Source organism: Fringilla coelebs, assembly GCF_963513975.1.
Source record: "Fringilla coelebs genome assembly, chromosome: 36".
NCBI lineage: Eukaryota > Metazoa > Chordata > Aves > Passeriformes > Fringillidae > Fringilla > Fringilla coelebs.
Genome location: NC_140062.1, coordinates 109,206 through 127,107, shown reverse-complemented (window position 1 = coordinate 127,107; position 17,902 = coordinate 109,206). Strand labels below are relative to the sequence as shown.

General features: G+C 54.6%; 2 protein-coding genes across 2 annotated transcripts; one reads left to right on the top strand and one right to left on the bottom strand.

Annotated features, from left to right (window-relative positions):
• Nucleotides 1-549: 549 nt before the first annotated feature.
• LOC311164761 (uncharacterized protein) lies at nt 550-4,505 on the bottom strand. The gene is made up of 2 exons (XM_084224341.1): nt 4,003-4,505; nt 550-2,908 (listed from the first exon to the last, which is right to left on the bottom strand). Exons 1-2 carry the CDS (start codon nt 4,080-4,082, stop codon nt 2,455-2,457), a joined length of 534 nt encoding a protein of 177 aa, XP_084080467.1. The 5' UTR covers nt 4,083-4,505; the 3' UTR covers nt 550-2,454.
• Nucleotides 4,506-5,615: 1,110 nt separating this feature from the next.
• On the top strand, nt 5,616-7,240 carry LOC311164737 (uncharacterized protein; the record flags this gene model as incomplete). Its single annotated transcript, XM_084224315.1, has 2 exons — nt 5,616-6,557; nt 6,718-7,240. Exons 1-2 carry the CDS (start codon nt 6,481-6,483, stop codon nt 7,238-7,240), a joined length of 600 nt encoding a protein of 199 aa, XP_084080441.1. The 5' UTR covers nt 5,616-6,480.
• Between the last annotated feature and the right edge of the window lie 10,662 nt (nt 7,241-17,902).

Below are 17,902 nucleotides of genomic sequence, written 5' to 3'. Positions count from 1 at the left end.
AGGGCAGAAATTGTGAGGGGAAAAATGAGAAATGTGAGGGGGGAAAGGGAGGGAAACGTGAGGGGAGAAAGGGCGGGATATGTGAGGGGAAAATGGTGGAAAATGTGAGTGAGAAAAGGGAGGCAAACCTGAGGGGAAAAAGGAGGAAATGTGAGGGGGAAAAGGGAGGAAAAAATGAGGAAAAAAGCCAGGAAATGTGAGGGGGAAAAGGGCAGGAGAGTGTGAGAAAAATAAAAGCAGAAAATGCGAGGGAAAAGTGAGAAATGTAGAGGGAAAAAAGGGCGGGGAAACGTGAGGGGAAAAAGGGAGGAAAACATGAGATCTCCTCCTCCCCAGTTCCCTCTTTTCTTCCCCCTTCCCCAGACCCCCAAATTCCCCCCAAATCCCAAATGTGCCCCGATCCCCAAATCCCAGATTTTAACTCTGTGACTCAAAATGGGGAAAATTCCCATTTTATTGAGGAAAAGCTAAAATGGGACGAGAGCGATTTGGGGGGGACCCCCAAATTGGGGGTGGCTGGGACAGCCCAACCCCGGGGTGTCCGTGAGGGTCCAGGGGTGTCCAGAAGGTTCTGGAAGTTCGTCTGAGTTTCTCCTGGTGTCCGCGAGGTTCTGCTGAAGGTTCCTCAGGTCTGTGAGGGACTCTAGAGTTTTCTGTGGGGTTCTAGAGGTGCTTAAGTGGTTCTAGAGGTGCTTATGGGTTTCTAGAGGTGCCTGTGGGGTTCTAGAGGTGTCTATGGGATTCTGGCAGTGCCTATGGGGTTCTAGAGCTTTCTACAAGGTTCTAGAAGTGCCTAAAGGGTTCTGGAGGTGCCTGTGGGGTTCTGGCAGTGCCTACAGGGTTCTAGAAATTTCTGTGGGGTTCTAGAGGTGCCAATAGTGTCTAGAGGTGCCAATAGTGTTCTAGAGGTGCCTGTGAGGTTCTGGCAGTGCCTACAGGGTTCTAGAGCTTTCCACAAGGTTCTAGAGGTGCTTGCTGGGTTCTAGAGGTGCCAAGGGTGTTCTAGATGTGCCTGTGGGGTTCTGGCAGTGCCTACGGGGGTTCTAGAGCTTTCCACAAGGTTCTAGAGGTGCCTGTGGGGTTCTGGCAGTGCCTACAGGGTTCTAGAAATGTCTGTGGGGTTCTAGAGGTGCCTGTGGTGTTCTAGAGGTGCCAACGGTGTTCTAGAGGTGCCTGTGGGGTTCTGGCAGTGCCTATGGGGTTCTAGAGCTTTCCTCAAGGTTCTAGAGGCGCCTGTGGGGTTCTAGAGGTGCATGTGGGGTTCTGGCAGTGCCTAGGGGGTTCTAGAGCTTTCCACAAGGTTCTAGAGGTGCCTGCCGGGTTCTAGAGGTGCCTGTGGTGTTCTAGAGGTGCCTGTGGGGTTCTGGCAGTGCCTACGGGGTTCTAGAGCTTTCTACAAGGTTCTAGAGGTGCCAATGGTGTTCTAGAGGTGCCAATGGTGTTCTAGAGGTGCCTGTGGGGTTCTGGCAGTGCCTAGCGGGTTCTAGAGATGCCAATGGGGTTCTAGAGGTGTCTACAGAGTTCTAGAGGTGCCTGTGGCATTCTAGAGTCACCTGTGGGGTTCTAGAGCTTTCCACAAGGTTCTAGAGGTGCCTGCCGGGTTCTAGAGGTGCCAACGGTGTTCTAGAGGTGCCTGTGGGGTTCTGGCAGTGCCTATGGGGTTCTAGAGCTTTCTACAAGCTTCTAGAGGTGACTAGAGGGTTGCAGAGGCACCTACAGGATTCTAGAGGTGCCTGTGGGGTTCTGGCAGTGCCTACAGGGTTCTAGAAATGTCTGTGGGGTTCTAGAGGTGCCAATGGGGTTCTAGAGGTGCCTGTGAGGTTCTGGCAGTGCCTACGGGGTTCTAGAGCTTTCCACAAGGTTCTAGAGGTGCCTGTGGGGTTCTAGATGTGCATGTGAGGTTTTGGCAGCGCCTACAGGGTTCTAGAGCTTTCCACAAGGTTCTAGAGGTGCCTGCCGGGTTCTAGAGGTGCCTGTGGTGTTCTAAAGGTGCCTGTGGGGTTCTGGCAGTGCCTACAGGGTTCTAGAAATGTCTGTGGGGTTCTAGAGGTGCCAATGGTGTTCTAGAGGTGCCTGTGGGGTTCTAGAGGTGCCTGTGGGGTTCTGGCAGTGCCTATGGGGTTCTAGAGGTGCTTGCTGGGTTCTAGAGGTGCCAACGGTGTTCTAGAGGTGCCTGTGGGGTTCTGGCAGTGCCTACAGGGTTCTAGAAATGTCTGTGGGGTTCTAGAGGTGCCAACGGGGTTCTAGAGGTGCCCAGGGTGTTCTAGAGATGCCAATGGGGTTCTAGAGGTGTCTACAGAGTTATAGAGGTGCCTGCTGGGTTCTAGAGGTGCCTATGGTGTTCTAGAGGCGCCTGTGGGCTTCTGGCAGTACCTACGGGGTTCCAGAGCTTTCCACAAGGTTCTAGAGGTGCCAGCGGCGTTCTAGAGCACCCCACGGGGGTCGTTTCCCGCGCTACCGACGCACCGCCCGTTCCTCCAGCTGCACCTGGAGGTCGGACATCGGCTGGCGGGTCACGTTGGCCGACACCTTGTAGGGGCCGGTGAGCAGCCTGACGGACGCCCTGCTGCCGCCGGAGAACTCGGCGCGGCTCACGTCGGTTCTGTCGGGGTCGGGAGGATCCCTCAGCGCGGCCATGCGGTCAAAGGTCTCCCAAAAAGCGTAAATATCGCCCAGGTGAACCTTGTCCTGGGACACCTCCAGCTGCAGGATTTTTCGGGAATGTTCCGGCTCCTTGCAGAAGAAGAAGAAGAAGATGGCCAAGGTGAAGGAGTCGGCCTCGTAGATCATGAGCCAGCCGAGGCCCAGCGCGTTGGAGCGGCTTAAAATGAAGCCGGAGTCAGAGCGGCCAGGGGACAACACGGAGTTGAGGTACTGCAATTCTTGTGACTGCCAGTAGTCCTTGAACCTGGGGGAGAAAAGGAGGGGTGGGATCAGCGTGAGGTGGGGCGGGGTCACCGGGAGGTGCTGGGAGTACTGGGAGATGGAACAAACCCCTGGAGATGATCCCGAACCCCTGGGGATGATCCCAAACCCTGGAGGTGATCCCAGTCTCTGGAGATGATCCCAAACCCTGGAGATGATCCCAAGCCTTTGAGATGATCCCAGCCCGGGATGAAGATCCCACCCGGAGCTGCCCCCAAGCCCTGGAGATGATCCCAAGCCTTTGAGATGATCCCAACCCCTGGAGATGATCCCAAAACCCTGGAGATTATCCCAAACCCTGGAGGTGATCCCAAACACTGGAGATGATCCCAAGCCCTGGAAATGATCCCAAACCCCTGGAGGTGATCCCAAACCCCTGGAGATGATCCCAAACCCCTGGAGATGATCCCAAACCCCTGGAGATGATCTCAAGCCTTTGAGATGATCCCAAACCCCTGGAGATGATCCCAAACCCTGGAGGTGATCGTAAAGCCCTGGAGATGATCCCAAACCCCTGGAGATGATCCCAAGCCCTGGAGATGATCCCAAACCCCTGGAGATGATCCCAAAACCCTGGAGATGATCCCAAACCCTGGAGGTGATCGTAAAGCCCTGGAGATGATCCCAAGCCCCTGGAGATGATCCCAAACCCCTGGAGATGATCCCAAACCCTGGAGATGACCCCAAAACCCTGGAAATGAACCCAAACCCCTGGAGATGATCCCAAGCCCTGGAGATGATCCCAAGCCCTGGAGATGATCCCAAACCCTGGAGGTGATTGCAAACCCCTGGAGATGATCCCAAAATCCTGGAGATGATCCCAAGCCCTGGAGATGATTCCAAGCCTTTGAGATGATCCCAAACCCCTGGAGATGATCCCAAACCCCTGGAGATGATCCCAAACCCCTGGAGATGATCCCAAACCCCTGGAGATGAACCCAAAACTCTGGAGATGATCCCAAACCCCTGGAGATGATCCCAAGCCTTTGAGATGATCCCAGCCCGGGATGAAGATCCCACCCGGAGCTGGCCCCCCCCTGCACCCCGAGGGTCCCTCTGATGTCCCCCCATCCTCACCTGTGGTACTTCAGGGTGGTGTTCCGGGTCTTGTTGGAGATCTGGACCCGCAGAATACTCTGGCCCCATGCTCCGGCCATCCTGGCACGGGATCCTGTCAGCTCTGGGATCCCCTCGGCTCCGGGATCCCCTCGGCTCCGGGATCTCCTCAGCTCCGGGATCTCCTCAGCTCCGGGATCTCCTCAGCTCCGGGATCCCCTCGGCACCGGGATCTCCTCAGCTCTGGAATCTCCTCAGCTCCGGGATCTCCTCAACTCCGGGATCTCCTCAGCTCTGGGATCTCAGCTCTGGGATCTGCTCAGCTCCGGGATCTCCTCAGCTCCGAGATCTCCTCAGCTCCGGGATCTCCTCAGCTCCGGGATCTCCTCAGCTCTGGGATCTCCTCAGCTCTGGGATCTCCTCAGCTCAGGCTCTCCCCGCTTCCAGACCCTTCTCCCCCACTCCGGGATCTCCTCCCGCTCTTCCCTCGCTCCCTCCCGGTGCGGATCCTCCGTTCCCGTTTCCCGCACACTCCGCGATTCCCCGGGAAATCTCCAGTTTCGATTTCGCTCAAAACCCGCCCAAAACCCGCCCTAAACCCGCCCTAAACCCGCCCCAAACCCTCCCCTAATCCTCCTAAACCCTCCCCAAACCCGGCCCCTTCCTCCCTCCCCGCGGAATTTTGGCGCCGTTACAGAATTCCATGGAACAGACCCAAAACTTCCTGGGGTTTTGCGCGTCCCAGGTGCCGGGATGGCCCCGACTCGGGAGGGACACACCTGGGGCAGGTACCTGGGGGTGCCCCGGGGGCGGGTTTGGGGTCCCTGTGAGGGGCGCGGGACTGGGTTTAACTGGTTTGACTGGTAGAACCGGCTACAGCAGTTACACTGGAGAATTCAACCAGTTACACCAATTAAATCAGTTCTGGTAGAGAAATAAACCAGTTGCCCCAGTTAGAATGGAGAATTGTACCAGTTACACCGACTAGACTGGGGAATTAAACCGGTTAAACCAATAACACAAATTAAACTGGTTCTGGTACAGAGATAAACTAGTTACACCAGTTAAACCTCTTCTGGTACCGAAATAAACCAGTTACACTAATTACACTGGGGAATTAAACTAGGTAAACCAGTAACACCAGTTAAACCGCTTCTGGTACAGAAATAAACCAGTTACAATAGTTAAACCACTTCTGGTTGAGAGTTAAACCAGTTACAACCGTTACACTGGGGAATTAAACCAGTTAAACCAGTAACACCAGTTAAAACAGTTCTGGTAGAAAATTAAACCAGTTACACCAGTTACACTGGGGAATTAAACCAGTTAAACGGGTTCTGGTAGAGAAATAAACCAGTTACACCAGAGAAATAAACCAGTTACACCAGTTACACTGGAGCAATAAACCAGTTAAACCAGTAACACTGTTTACATGAGTTGTGGGAGAGAAATAAACCAGTTACACCAGTTAAACCGGTTTTGGGTCTGTTCCCATATAATTCTGTAACGGGGCCAAAATTCCTCGGGGAGGGAGGAAGGGGCCGGGTTTGGGAAGGGCCGAAATTCCCTGAGGAGAGAGGAAGGGGCCGGGTTGGTGCCACAATTCCAAGGGAAGGAAGGGCTGGGTCTGGGAAGTCCCCAGCAAAAGGGAAAGCAAAAGCTCTCGAAAAATCGGAGATTTTGGGTCAATTTGGTTTCAAATTTTTGGGGAGAAACGACCCAGGCTGTGCCGAGAGCACCGGGAGGAGAACTTGGAGTGGGGGAGAAGGTTCTGGAAGCGGGGAGTGACTGAGCAGAGGAGATCCTGGGGGTGAGGAGATCCTGGAGCTGAGAGGATCCTGGAGCTGAGATCCCAGAGCTGAGGAGATTCTGGAGCTGAGGAGATCCCAGAGCTGAGGAGATCCCGGAGCTGAGGAGATCCTGGAGCTGAGGAGATCCTAGAGCTGAGGAGACCCCGGAGCTGAGGAGATCCCAGAGCCGAGGAGATCCCAGAGCTGAGGAGTTCCCAGAGCTGAGGAGATCCCGGAGCTGAGGAGATCCTGGAGCTGAGGAGATCCCGGAGCTGAGGAGATCCCGGAGCTGAGGAGATCCCAGAGCCGAGGAGATCCCAGAGCTGAGGAGTTCCCAGAGCTGAGGAGATCCCGGAGCTGAGGAGATTTGGGAGCTGAGGAGATCCCAGAGTTGAGATCCCGGAGCTGAGGAGATCCCAGAGCTGAGGAGATCTCGGAGCTGAGGAGATCCCGGAGCTGAGGAGATCCCAGAGCTGAGATCCCGGAGCTGAGAAGATCCTGGAGCTGAGGAGATCCCGGAGCTGAGGAGATCCCGGAGCTGAGGAGATCCCGGAGCTGAGGAGATCCCAGAGCTGAGGAGATCCCGGAGCTGAGGAGATTTGGGAGCTGAGGAGATCCCAGAGTTGAGATCCCGGAGCTGAGGAGATCCCGGAGCTGAGGAGTTCCCAGAGCTGAGGAGATCCCGGAGCTGAGGAGATCCCAAGCCAAGATGGGGTCGAGCAGCAGCCGCTCCGTGGAGATCCAGATCTCCAACAACACCTGGAACATCACCCTGAAGAACCCCAGGTGAGTCTCAGGGTGGCTTTGAGGGGGGAAACTCCATGTGGGATCTCCATCCCATGGAGGGATCAATTTCCAGGAGTGGGATCAACTCCCCAGGACTTGTCCCACCCCCGACCGATCCCGCCACCACCTCCCGCTGATCCCACCACGTTTGTCCCCGCAGGAGGTACCTCAGATGCGGCCGCTGCTCCAAGCCCCCCCTGCCAGAGCTGTTCCCTCGCTCCAGTGACACCTGCCGCTTCTCAGGTGACCTCCAGGGCGGGGCCCTGTCGGGGATCCTCACCTACGAGGCCGAGTCCTTCACCTTGGCCATCTTCTTCTCCAACCCTTTCTACTACGATCAATCCTCCATGAGGCTGGGCTTGGAGCTGTCCCCAGGTAAGGCTCACCTGGGTGAGCTGGAGGCCACCTACGCCCGCATGGCCGAGGGAACCTACTCCAGCTCCTGCCAGGACATCAAATTCACCCGCGTGGTGGTGGGGGACAACCACGGGACCGCCCGGCTGAGCCACGGCCCCGTCAGGGTGATGGCCGCCATGTCCTACAGCACCAGCTCCACCCTCAAGGTGGTGGTGGAGGAAGGGAGGGGGTCGGGGGAGGAAGGCGAGGGAGAGAATCGCTCGGGAGGGAGGGATGGGTCCGGGGGGAGCGAGAACGAGACGGGTCCGAGGGAAGTGACGCTCTGAGGGAGCTTCTGCGGGACCTCAAGGAAGCGTGTGGATGGACTGAGAGTCCTGCGGGCGTCACCGGAACGCCCGGGCGCCTCTGGAACCCCATCGATGCCTCAAGGACCCCGTAGATACATCTAGAACGCCATAGATCCATCTAGAACCCCATCGATGCCTCAAGGACCCCATAGATGCATCTAGAACCCCATAGATCCATCTAGAACCCCATAGATTCATCTATAACTCCATAGACGTACTTTGATCCTGGCAGACGCTTTTAGAACCCCACAGGCACCTCTAGAACCCCACAGGCACCTCTAGAACCCCACAGGCACCTCTAGAGCCCTATAGGCACATCCAGAACCCCATAAGCACCTCTAGAACCCCATAGACACCTCTAGAACCCCATAGGCACTGCTAGAACCCCATAGACACTGCTAGAACCCCATAGAACCCTCTAGAACCCCATAGACACCGCTAGAACCCCATAGGCACCGCTAGAACCCCATAGGCACCTCTAGAACCCCATAGACACTGCTAGAACCCCATAGGCACCTCTAGAACCCCATAGAACCCTCTAGAACCCCATAGGCACCTCTAGAACCCCATAGACACCGCTAGAACCCCATAGGCACCTCTAGAACCCCATAGAACCCTCTAGAACCCCATAGGCACCTCTAGAACCCCATAGACACCGCTAGAACCCCATAGGCACCTCTAGAACCCCATAGGCACCTCTAGAACCCCATAGAACCCTCTAGAACCCCATAAACACCTCTAGAACCCCATAGAACCCTCTAGAACCCCCTAGGCACAGCTGGAACCCCTCACAGACCTGAGGAAGCTCCAGCAGAACCTCACAGGCACCGGAGGAACCTCAGGGAAACTTCCAGAACCTTCTGGACACCCCGGGCTGGGTTGTCCCAGACCGCTCCGCTCTCCCATCCTGTGTTCCCCAACCTCGAGTTCCCCCGATCCCCTTTGTGCTTTGCTCAATAAAATGGGAAATTCTGGCACTTGGTCCAATTAATTTTTAATTAAAATGGGATTTGGGATGAGGGAGGAACCTTGGAATGGGGAGGGGCTCAGAGGCTGGGGTGGGGATTTGGGAGGGGGAGGTCTGGGATTGAGGGGGGAGCCCTGGGCTCGGGAAAGAGTCTGGGGTCTGGGGGAGGGGGAGACTTACACCAGTTCCACCAGTTAAACCAGTTAAACCAGGTCTGGTAGAGAAATAAACCAGTTCCACCTGTTATACTGGAGAACGAACTCAGTTACACCAGTTACACTGGATAATTAAACCGGTTACACCAGTTATACTGGATAATTAAACCAGTTACACCAGTTACTCCAGTTCCATGAGTTGTGGTAGAGAAATAAACCAGTTGCACCAGTCACACTGGAGAATAAAACCAGTCAAACCAATTGGAGCAATTAAACTGGTGCTGGTAGAGAAATAAACCAGTTCCACCTGTTATACTGGAGAATGAAACCAGTTACACCAGTTACACCGGATAATTAAACCAGTTACACCAGTTACACTGGATAATTAAACCAGTTACACCAGTTACACCAGTTACACTGGATAATTAAACCAGTTACACCAGTTACACCGGATAATTAAACCAGTTACACCAGTTACACCAGTTACACTGGATAATTAAACCAGTTACACCAGTTACTCCAGTTCCATGAGTTGTGGTAGAGAAATAAACCAGTTGCACCAGTCACACTGGAGAATAAAACCAGTCAAACCAATTGGAGCAATTAAACTGGTGCTGGTAGAGAAATAAACCAGTTCCACCTGTTATACTGGAGAATGAACTCAGTTACACCAGTTATACTGGATAATTAAACCGGTTACACCAGTTACATTGGATAATTAAACCAGTTACACCAGTTACTCCAGTTCCATGAGTTGTGGTAGAGAAATAAACCAGTTGCACCAGTCACACTGGAGAATTAAACAAGTCAAACCAATTAGAGCAATTAAACTGGTGCTGGTAGAGAAATAAACCAGTTCCACCTGTTATACTGGAGAATGAACTCAGTTACACCAGTTATACTGGATAATTAAACCAGTTTCACCAGTTACTCCAGTTCCATGAGTTGTGGTAGAGAAATAAACCAGTTGCACCAGTCACAGTGGAGAATAAAACCAGTCAAACCAATTGGAGCAATTAAACTGGTGCTGGTAGAGAAATAAACCAGTTCCACCTGTTATACTGGAGAACGAACTCAGTTACACCAGTTACACTGGATAATTAAACCAGTTACACCAGTTACTCCAGTTCCATGAGTTGTGGTAGAGAAATAAACCAGTTGCACCAGTCACACTGGAGAATTAAACCAGTCAAACCAATTGGAGCAATTAAACTGGTGCTGGTAGAGAAATAAACCAGTTCCACCTGTTATACTGGAGAACGAACTCAGTTACACCAGTTACACTGGATAATTAAACCAGTTACACCAGTTACTCCAGTTCCATGAGTTGTGGTAGAGAAATAAACCAGTTAAACCAGTCACAGTGGAGAATAAAACCAGTCAAACCAATTGGAGCAATTAAACTGGTGCTGGTAGAGAAATAAACCAGTTCCACCTGTTATACCAGAGAATGAACTCAGTTACACCAGTTATACTGGATAATTAAACCAGTTACACCAGTTACTCCAGTTCCATGAGTTGTGGTAGAGAAATAAACCAGTTGCACCAGTCACACTGGAGAATAAAACCAGTTAAACCAATTGGAGCAATTAAACTGGTGCTGGTAGAGAAATAAACCAGTTCCACCTGTTATACTGGAGAATGAACTCAGTTACACCAGTTACACTGGATAATTAAACCAGTTACACCAGTTACACTGGATAATTAAACCAGTTACACCAGTTACTCCAGTTGCATGAGTTGTGATAGAGAAATAAACCAGTTGCACCAGTCACACTGGAGAATAAAACCAGTCAAACCAATTGGAGCAATTAAACTGGTGCTGGTAGAGAAATAAACCAGTTCCACCTGTTATACTGGAGAATGAACTCAGTTACACCAGTTATACTGGATATATAAACCAGTTACACCAGTTACACTGGATAATTAAACCAGTTACACCAGTTACTCCAGTTCCATGAGTTGTGGTAAAGAAATAAACCAGTTAAACCAGTTCAACCCAGTCCCGTGCCCCTCACAGGGACCCCAAACCCGCCCCCGGGGCACCCCCAGGTACCTGCCCCAGGTGTGTCCCTCCCGAGCCGGGGCCATCCCGGCACCGGGGACGCGCAAAACCCCCGGAAGTTTTGGGTCTGTTCCATGGAATTCTGTAACGGGGCCAAAATTCCGCGGGGAGGGAGGAAGGGGCCGGGTTTGGGGCGGGATTAGGAGGATTAGGGGAGGGTTTGGGGCGGGTTTAGGGCGATTTGGGGCGGGTTTGGGTGGGTTTAGGGCGGGTTTAGGGCGGAATCGAAACTGGAGATTTCCTGGGGAATCGCGGAGTGTGCGGGAAACGGGAACGGAGGATCCGCACCGGGAGGGAGCGAGGGAAGAGCGGGAGGAGAGCCCGGAGTGGGGGAGAAGGGTCTGGAAACGGGGAGAGCCTGAGCTGAGGAGATCCCAGAGCTGAGGAGATCCCAGAGTTGAGAGGATTCCAGAGCTGAGGAGATCCCAGAGTTGAGAGGATTCCAGAGCTGAGGAGTTCCTGGAGCTGAGGAGTTCCTGGAGCTGAGGAGATCCCAGAGCTGAGGAGATCCCGGAGTTGAGGAGATCCCGGAGCTGAGGAGATCCCGGAGCTGAGGAGATCCCGGAGCTGAGGAGATCCCAGAGTTGAGAGGATTCCAGAGCTGAGGAGTTCCTGGAGCTGAGGAGATCCCGGAGCTGAGGAGATCCCGAGCCAGGATGTCAAGAGAGTGGAAGCAGAAGTCCCTGGAGGTCCAGATCTCCAACAATACCCAGAACACCACCCTGAAGTACCGCAGGTGAGCATGGGGGGACATCAGGGGGACCCTCAAGGTGTGGGGGCGGGACAGCTCCAGGTGGGATCTTCATCCCGGGCTGGGATCATCTCCAGGAGTTTGGGATCATCTCCAGGGGTTTGGGATCCTCTCCAGGGGTTTGGGATCATCTCCAGGGGCTGGGATCATCTCCAGGGGTTGGGGGCAGCTCCAGGTGGGATCTTCATCCTGGGCTGGGATCATCTCCAGGGCTTGGGTTCATCTCCAGGGCTTGGGATCATCTCCAGGGTCTGGGATCATCTCCAGGGTTTGGGATCATCTCCAGGGTCTGGGATCATCTCCAGGGGTTTGGGATCATCTCCAGGACTTGAGATCATTTACAAGGCTTGGGATCATCTCCAGGAGTTTGGGATCACCTCCAGGGTTTGGGATCATCTCCAGGGGTTGGGGGCAGCTCCAGGTGGGATCTTCATCCCGGGCTGGGATCATCCCAAAGTCTTGGGATCATCTCCCAATGCTCCCATCCCCTCCCAGTGACCTCAGCCCCCCTCAAACTGATCCCACCCCTCCATTTTCCCCCCCCCAGAGGACGGAAGTCCCCCCAACTCAAGCCGTGCTTGCAGCCTGCTTCCTCTGATTCCTGCCAGATTTTCACCCAGCGCGACCCCATGGGGAGCCAGATCATCGAACAACTCCTGGTCTACGAGGCCGACTCCTTCACCTTGGCCATCTTCATCTCCATCCTCCTGGAGCTGGACCATTTCCCCACCGTGCTGCACCTGGAGCTGGCGCTGGACAAGAACCACCTGCACGATTTGGATCGAACCTTTTCCCGCATGATTTCGTGGGAGGATCCTCCCAACTTCACTCAAACGACCTCTTCCCGCTCCGAGTTCTCCGGCAAAGACCGCGGTTCTCTCGAGCTGAATGTTGGTCCCTACGAAGTGAGGGCTGATGTGTCCCTGGAGCAGGGATCCCTCGAGATAGACCTGGATGAACGTCAGTCCTTCATTTATGATTTGGAAGATCTAAAATCCTCCCGCTGTGGGATCCTCTAGAACCCCACGACCACCTCTGGGCACCTGTAGAACCATCTAGAACACCACAAGCACGTCTAGAATGCTGTGAACACTGCCAGAACCCCGTTGGCACCTCTAGAACCCTGCAGGCACCTCTAGAACCTTGTAGAAAGCTCTAGAATGCTGTGAACACTGCCAGAACCCCACAGGCACCTCTAGAACCCCGCAGGCACTTCTAGAACTTTGTAGAAAGCTCTAGAACCCCATAGGCACAGCCAGAACCCCACTGGCACCTCTATAAGCTTGTAGAAAGCTCTAGAACACTATAGGCACTGCCAGAACCTCGCAGGCACCTCTAGAATCTTGTAGAAAGTTCTAGACCCCCATAGGCACTGCCAGAACCCCACAGGCACCTCTAGAACCCTGCAGGCATATCTAGAAACCTGTAGAAAGCTCTAGAACCCCATAGGCACTGCCAGAACCCCACAGGTACCTCCAGAACCCTTTAGGCACCTATAGAATGTTGTAGAAAGCTCTAGAACATCCATAGGCACTGCCAGAACCCCACAGGCACCTCTAGAACCCTGCAGGCACTTCTAGAACCTTGTAGAAAGCTCTAGAACCCCGCAGGCACTTCTAGAACCTTGTAGGAAGCTCTAGAACCCCCATAGGCCCTTCTGAAACCCCACAGGCACCTCCAGAAAGCTTTAGGCACCTCTAGACCCTTGTAGAAAGCTCTAGAATCCCATAGGCACAGCCAGAACCCCACAGGCACCTCTAGAACCCTATAGGAACGTTTAGAACCCCATAGGCACTGCCAGAACCCCACTGGCACCTCTATAACCTTGTAGAAAGCTCTAGAACACTATAGGCACTGCCAGAACCTCGCAGGCACCTCTAGAATCTTGTAGAAAGTTCTAGACCCCCATAGGCACTGCCAGAACCCCACAGGCACCTCTAGAACCCTGCAGGCACCTCTAGAAACCTGTAGAAAGCTCTAGAAACCCATAGGCCCTTCTGAAACCCCACAGGCACCTCCAGAACCCTGTAGGCACTTCTAGGACCTTGTAGAAAGCTCTAGAAACCTATAGGCACTGCCAGAACCCCACAGGCACCTCTACAACCCTGCAGGCACTTCTAGAACCTTGTAGAAAGCTCTAGAACCCCCATAGGCACTGCCAGAACCCCATAGACACTTCTAGAACCCCATAGGTACCTCTAGAACCCCATAAGCTCATCTAGAACCCCATAGCACCTCTAGAACCCCACAGAAAACTCTAGAACCCCTCACAGACCTGAGGAACCTTCAGTAGAACCTCACAGGCACCAGGAGGACCTCAGAGAAATTTCCAGAACCTTCTGGACACCCCTGGACCCTCACGGACACCCCGGGGTTGGGCTGTCCCAGCCACCCCCAATTTGGGGTGCCCCACCCCCACCTCTCTCACCCCAGTTTTGCTTTGCTTAATAAAATGGGAATTTTCCCCATTTTTGAGTCAGAGAGTTAAAAATCGGGGATTTGGGCGCATTTGGGATTTGGGGGGAATTTGGGATCTGGGGGTGGGGGAAGAAAAGATTGGGGAGGGGCTGGGATTTGGGGGATGTTGGAGAACGGGGGGGACTCGGAACTGGGGGGGATCTGGGAATGGGGAGTCTGGGATGGCAGCGGGGGCAGGAGAGGGGATTTGGGAGATTTGGGATTTGGGGATGGGAACCCCGGATCTGGGAAGGAATCCGGGAGCTGGGGGTGGTCTGGGATATTTGGGATTGGGGAGCGATCTGGGATCTGGGGGGGGAGGTGGGATCGGGGGGTTTTGGGGGGCTGGTCTGGGGTCTGGGATGAGGGGAAGAGCAGCGAAACCAGTTCTCGGAAGACCTGGTGGGGTTTTTTCTGTCAGTTTTTTAAAGTTAAAATTTGACCTCCGACTGCCTCGGGAGGGGTGAAGCGTGAAGGAATGCAGAAATTCCGAGAGGTGCGGGACGGAGGAGGGGGCTGGGAATGGGAGGATGTCAGGCAGAACAGAAGGAAATTATTTCTTGGAAATGGGGGTTTGTACAGGAATGAGAAGCTGAGGATCTGTGCAAAACACAAACGGGGTGGGACCGGCAGGGAACGGCCCCGGAGGTGCTGATAAATAGGGGGAGGAGACCCCAGAGAGGGGGAGAAGGGTCTGGAGGCAGGGAGAGCCCGGAGCTGAGGGGATCCTGGAGCTGAGGGGATCCTGGAGCTGAGGAGATCCCGGAGCTGAGGAGATCCCTGAGCTGAGGAGATCCCGGAGCTGAGGAGATCCCGGAGCTGAGGGGATCCCAGAGCTGAGGAGATCCCGGAGCTGAGGGGATCCTGGAGCTGAGGAGATCCTGGAGCTGAGGGGATCCTGGAGCTGAGGAGATCCCGGAGCTGAGGAGATCTTGGAGCTGAGGAGATCCCGGAGCTGAGGAGATCCCAGAGCTGAGGAGATCCTGGAGCTGAGGAGATCCCGGAGCTGAGGGGATCCCGGAGCTGATGAGATCCCGGAGCTGAGGAGATCCCAGAGCCGAGGAGATCCCAGAGCTGAGGAGATCCCGGAGCTGAGGAGATCCCAGAGCTGAGGAGGTCTGGGAGCTGAGAGGATCCCGGAGCTGAGGAGATCTGAATCAGGATGGGGTTGAGAGCCAGCCGCTTCGTGGAAATCCAGGTTATCAACAATACCCAGAACATGACCCTGAAAAACCCCAGGTAAGGACAGGGGGACATCAGAGGGACCCTCAGGGTGCTGGGGGGCAACTCCGGGTGGGATCTTCATCCTGGGCTGGGATCATCTCCAGGGTCTGGGATCATCTCCAGGGTCTGGGATCATTTCCCAGGTCCCATCTCCTCCCTATGGCCTCAGCAGATCCTGGCGGTGGTGGGACAATCTCCCCGTGCTCCCACCACCCCTCTATGACCCCAACCCCAAATTCTTCTCTCCAGGACGCATTTCTACAGTGGCCACAACCCCAAATCCCTCCAGCCCTCAGTGCCCCCAGGCTCCTCCAGCACCTGCAAGTTCACCAACAACTCCACGTTCTGGGGCTGTAATGGTGTCCTGGCCTACGAGGCTGACTACTTCACCATGGCCATCTACTTCACCAATCCCATTGATTACAACCTGTTTTCCGTGGAGATGGGCCTGGAGCTGTCCCTGGACAAAGTTCACCGCAAGGACCTGGGGACCACCTATGACCGCCTGCTCAGGTGCTCCCAGGGCTCCTCCGACAGCGCCGTGTTCCCGCATGTCATCCTCAAGGAAAACCAGGAGAAAGTCCAGCTGAGCACTGGCCCAGTCACAGTGACGGTCACCATGTTCAGGGGCAGGAGCGCCATCATCAAGGTGGAGGTGGAGGAACGGGGGAACTGGGGCAGTGAAGATGAGATAGAGACCCCCTGATGAGGAAGACACGTCCAGGGAGAAGCGAGAAGCTGCAGGACCTTCAGGGGAACATCAAAGTCAGCCCTGGACCTGCAAGGATGGCGTGAGAACCCTGCAGACACCCCCAGAAACCATTGAACACATCTAGAATATCATAGACATACCTAGATCCTGGTAGACGCTTTTAGAACCCCGAAGGCACCTCTAGAACCACTTAAGCGCCTCTAGAACCCCATAGGCACCTCTAGAACCCCATAAGCACCTCTAGAACCCCATAAAGCACCTCTAGAACCCCGTAGGCACCTCTAGAACCCCACAGAAAAATCTAGAACCCCTCACAGACCTGAGGAACCGTCAGCAGAACCTCACGGACACCAGGAGAACCTCAGAGGAATTTCCAGAACCTTCTGGACACCGCTGGACCCTCATGGACACCCCGGGGTTGGGCTGTCCCAGCCACCCCCAATTTGGGGTGCCCCACCCCGACCTCTCTCACCCCAGTTTTGCTTTGCTCAATAAAATGGGAATTTTCCCCATTTTTGAGTCACAGAGTTAAAAATCTGGGATTTGGGATTTGGGCACATTTGGGATTTGGGGGGAATTTGGGGTCGGGGCGGGGGGAAGAAAAGATTGGGGAGGGGCTGGGATTTGGGGGATGTTGGAGAACGGGGGGACTCAGAACTGGGGGGGATCTGGGGATGGGGAGTCTGGGATGGCAGCGGGGGCAGGGGAGGGAACTGGGGAGGAGGAGATCTCACATTTTCTGCCTTTTCCCCCTCACATTTCCCTCCTTTTCCCCCTCATATTTCCCTCCTTTTCCCCCTCACTTTTTCCTCCTTTTCCCCCTCATATTTCCCTCCTTTTCCCCTCACATTTCCCTCCTTTTCCCCCTCACATTTCCCATTTCCCCCTCACATTTTCCCCCATTTTCTCCCTCACATTTCCTGCCCTTTCCCCCCTCACATTTCTCATTTTTCCCCTCACAATTTCTGCCCTTTTTCCTCTCACACTTTCTGCCTTTTCCCCTCACATTTCCTGTCTTTTTTCCTCATTTTTTCCTCTCTTTGCCCCCTCACGTTTCCCACCATTTTCTCCCCTCACGTTTCCCTCCCTTTCCCACTCACATTTCCTACCTTTTTCTCCTCAAATACACGATGAGAGTCCCATGCCCAGGAGGTGTTGGGGGGTGTCAGGACCCCCCAAACCTCCCCCCATAATGAGGATCCCCTCTCTATGGTACCCCCTATTAACACACAGCGCCCCCTGGCGGCCAGGATGTTTTATTACCCCCCCAAACCCCATAAATGGAGGGTGGGGGTCCCATCCCTGGGGTCGGGGGGTGTCAGGACCCCCCAAAATCCCATAAATATGGGGTGGAGGGACTCATGCTTGGGATAGGGGAGGTCTGGACCCCCCCAAAACCCCCCAAACCCCCCATAATGAGGATCCCCTCTCTATGGTACCCCCCAGTGACACACAGCGCCCCCTGGTGGCCAGGATGTTTTATTACCCCCCCAAACCCCATAAATTGGGGTGGGGGTCCCGTCCCCGGGGTCGGGGGGTGTCAGGACCCCCCAAAACCCCCCAAACCCCCCATAATGAGGATCCCCTCTCTATGATACCCCCTATTAACACACAGCGCCCCCTGGCGGCCAGGATGTTTTATTACCCCCCCAAACCCCATAAATGGAGGGTGGGGGTCCCATCCCCGGGGTCTGGGGGTGTCAGGACCCCCCAAAATCCCATAAATAGGGGGTGGGGGGACCCATGCCCGGGATAGGGGAGGTCTGGACCCCCCAAAACGCCCCTACAATGAGGATCCCCTCTCTATGGTACCCCCTAATAACACACAGCGCCCCCTGGCGGCCAGGATGTTTTATTACCCACCCAAACCCCATAAATTGGGGGTGGGGGTCCCATCCCTGGGGTCGGGGGATGTCAGGACCCCCCCAAAAATCCCATAAATATGGGGTGGAGGGACTCATGCTTGGGATAGGGGAGGTCTGGACCCCACAAAACCCCCCCACACCCCCCATAATGAGGATCCCCTCTCTATGGTACCCTCCCATAACACACAGCGCCCCCTGGCGGCCAGGATGTTTTATTACCCCCCCCAAACCCCATAAATTGGGGGTGGGGGTCCCGTCCCCGGGGTCGGGGGGTGTCAGGACCCCCCCAAAACCCCCCAAAACCTCCCCATAATGAGGATCCCCTCTCTATGGTACCCCCTATTAACACACAGCGCCCCCTGGCGGCCAGGATGTTTTATTACCCCCTCAAACCCCATAAATTGGGGGTGGGGGTCCCATCCCTGGGGTCGGGGGGGTGTCAGGA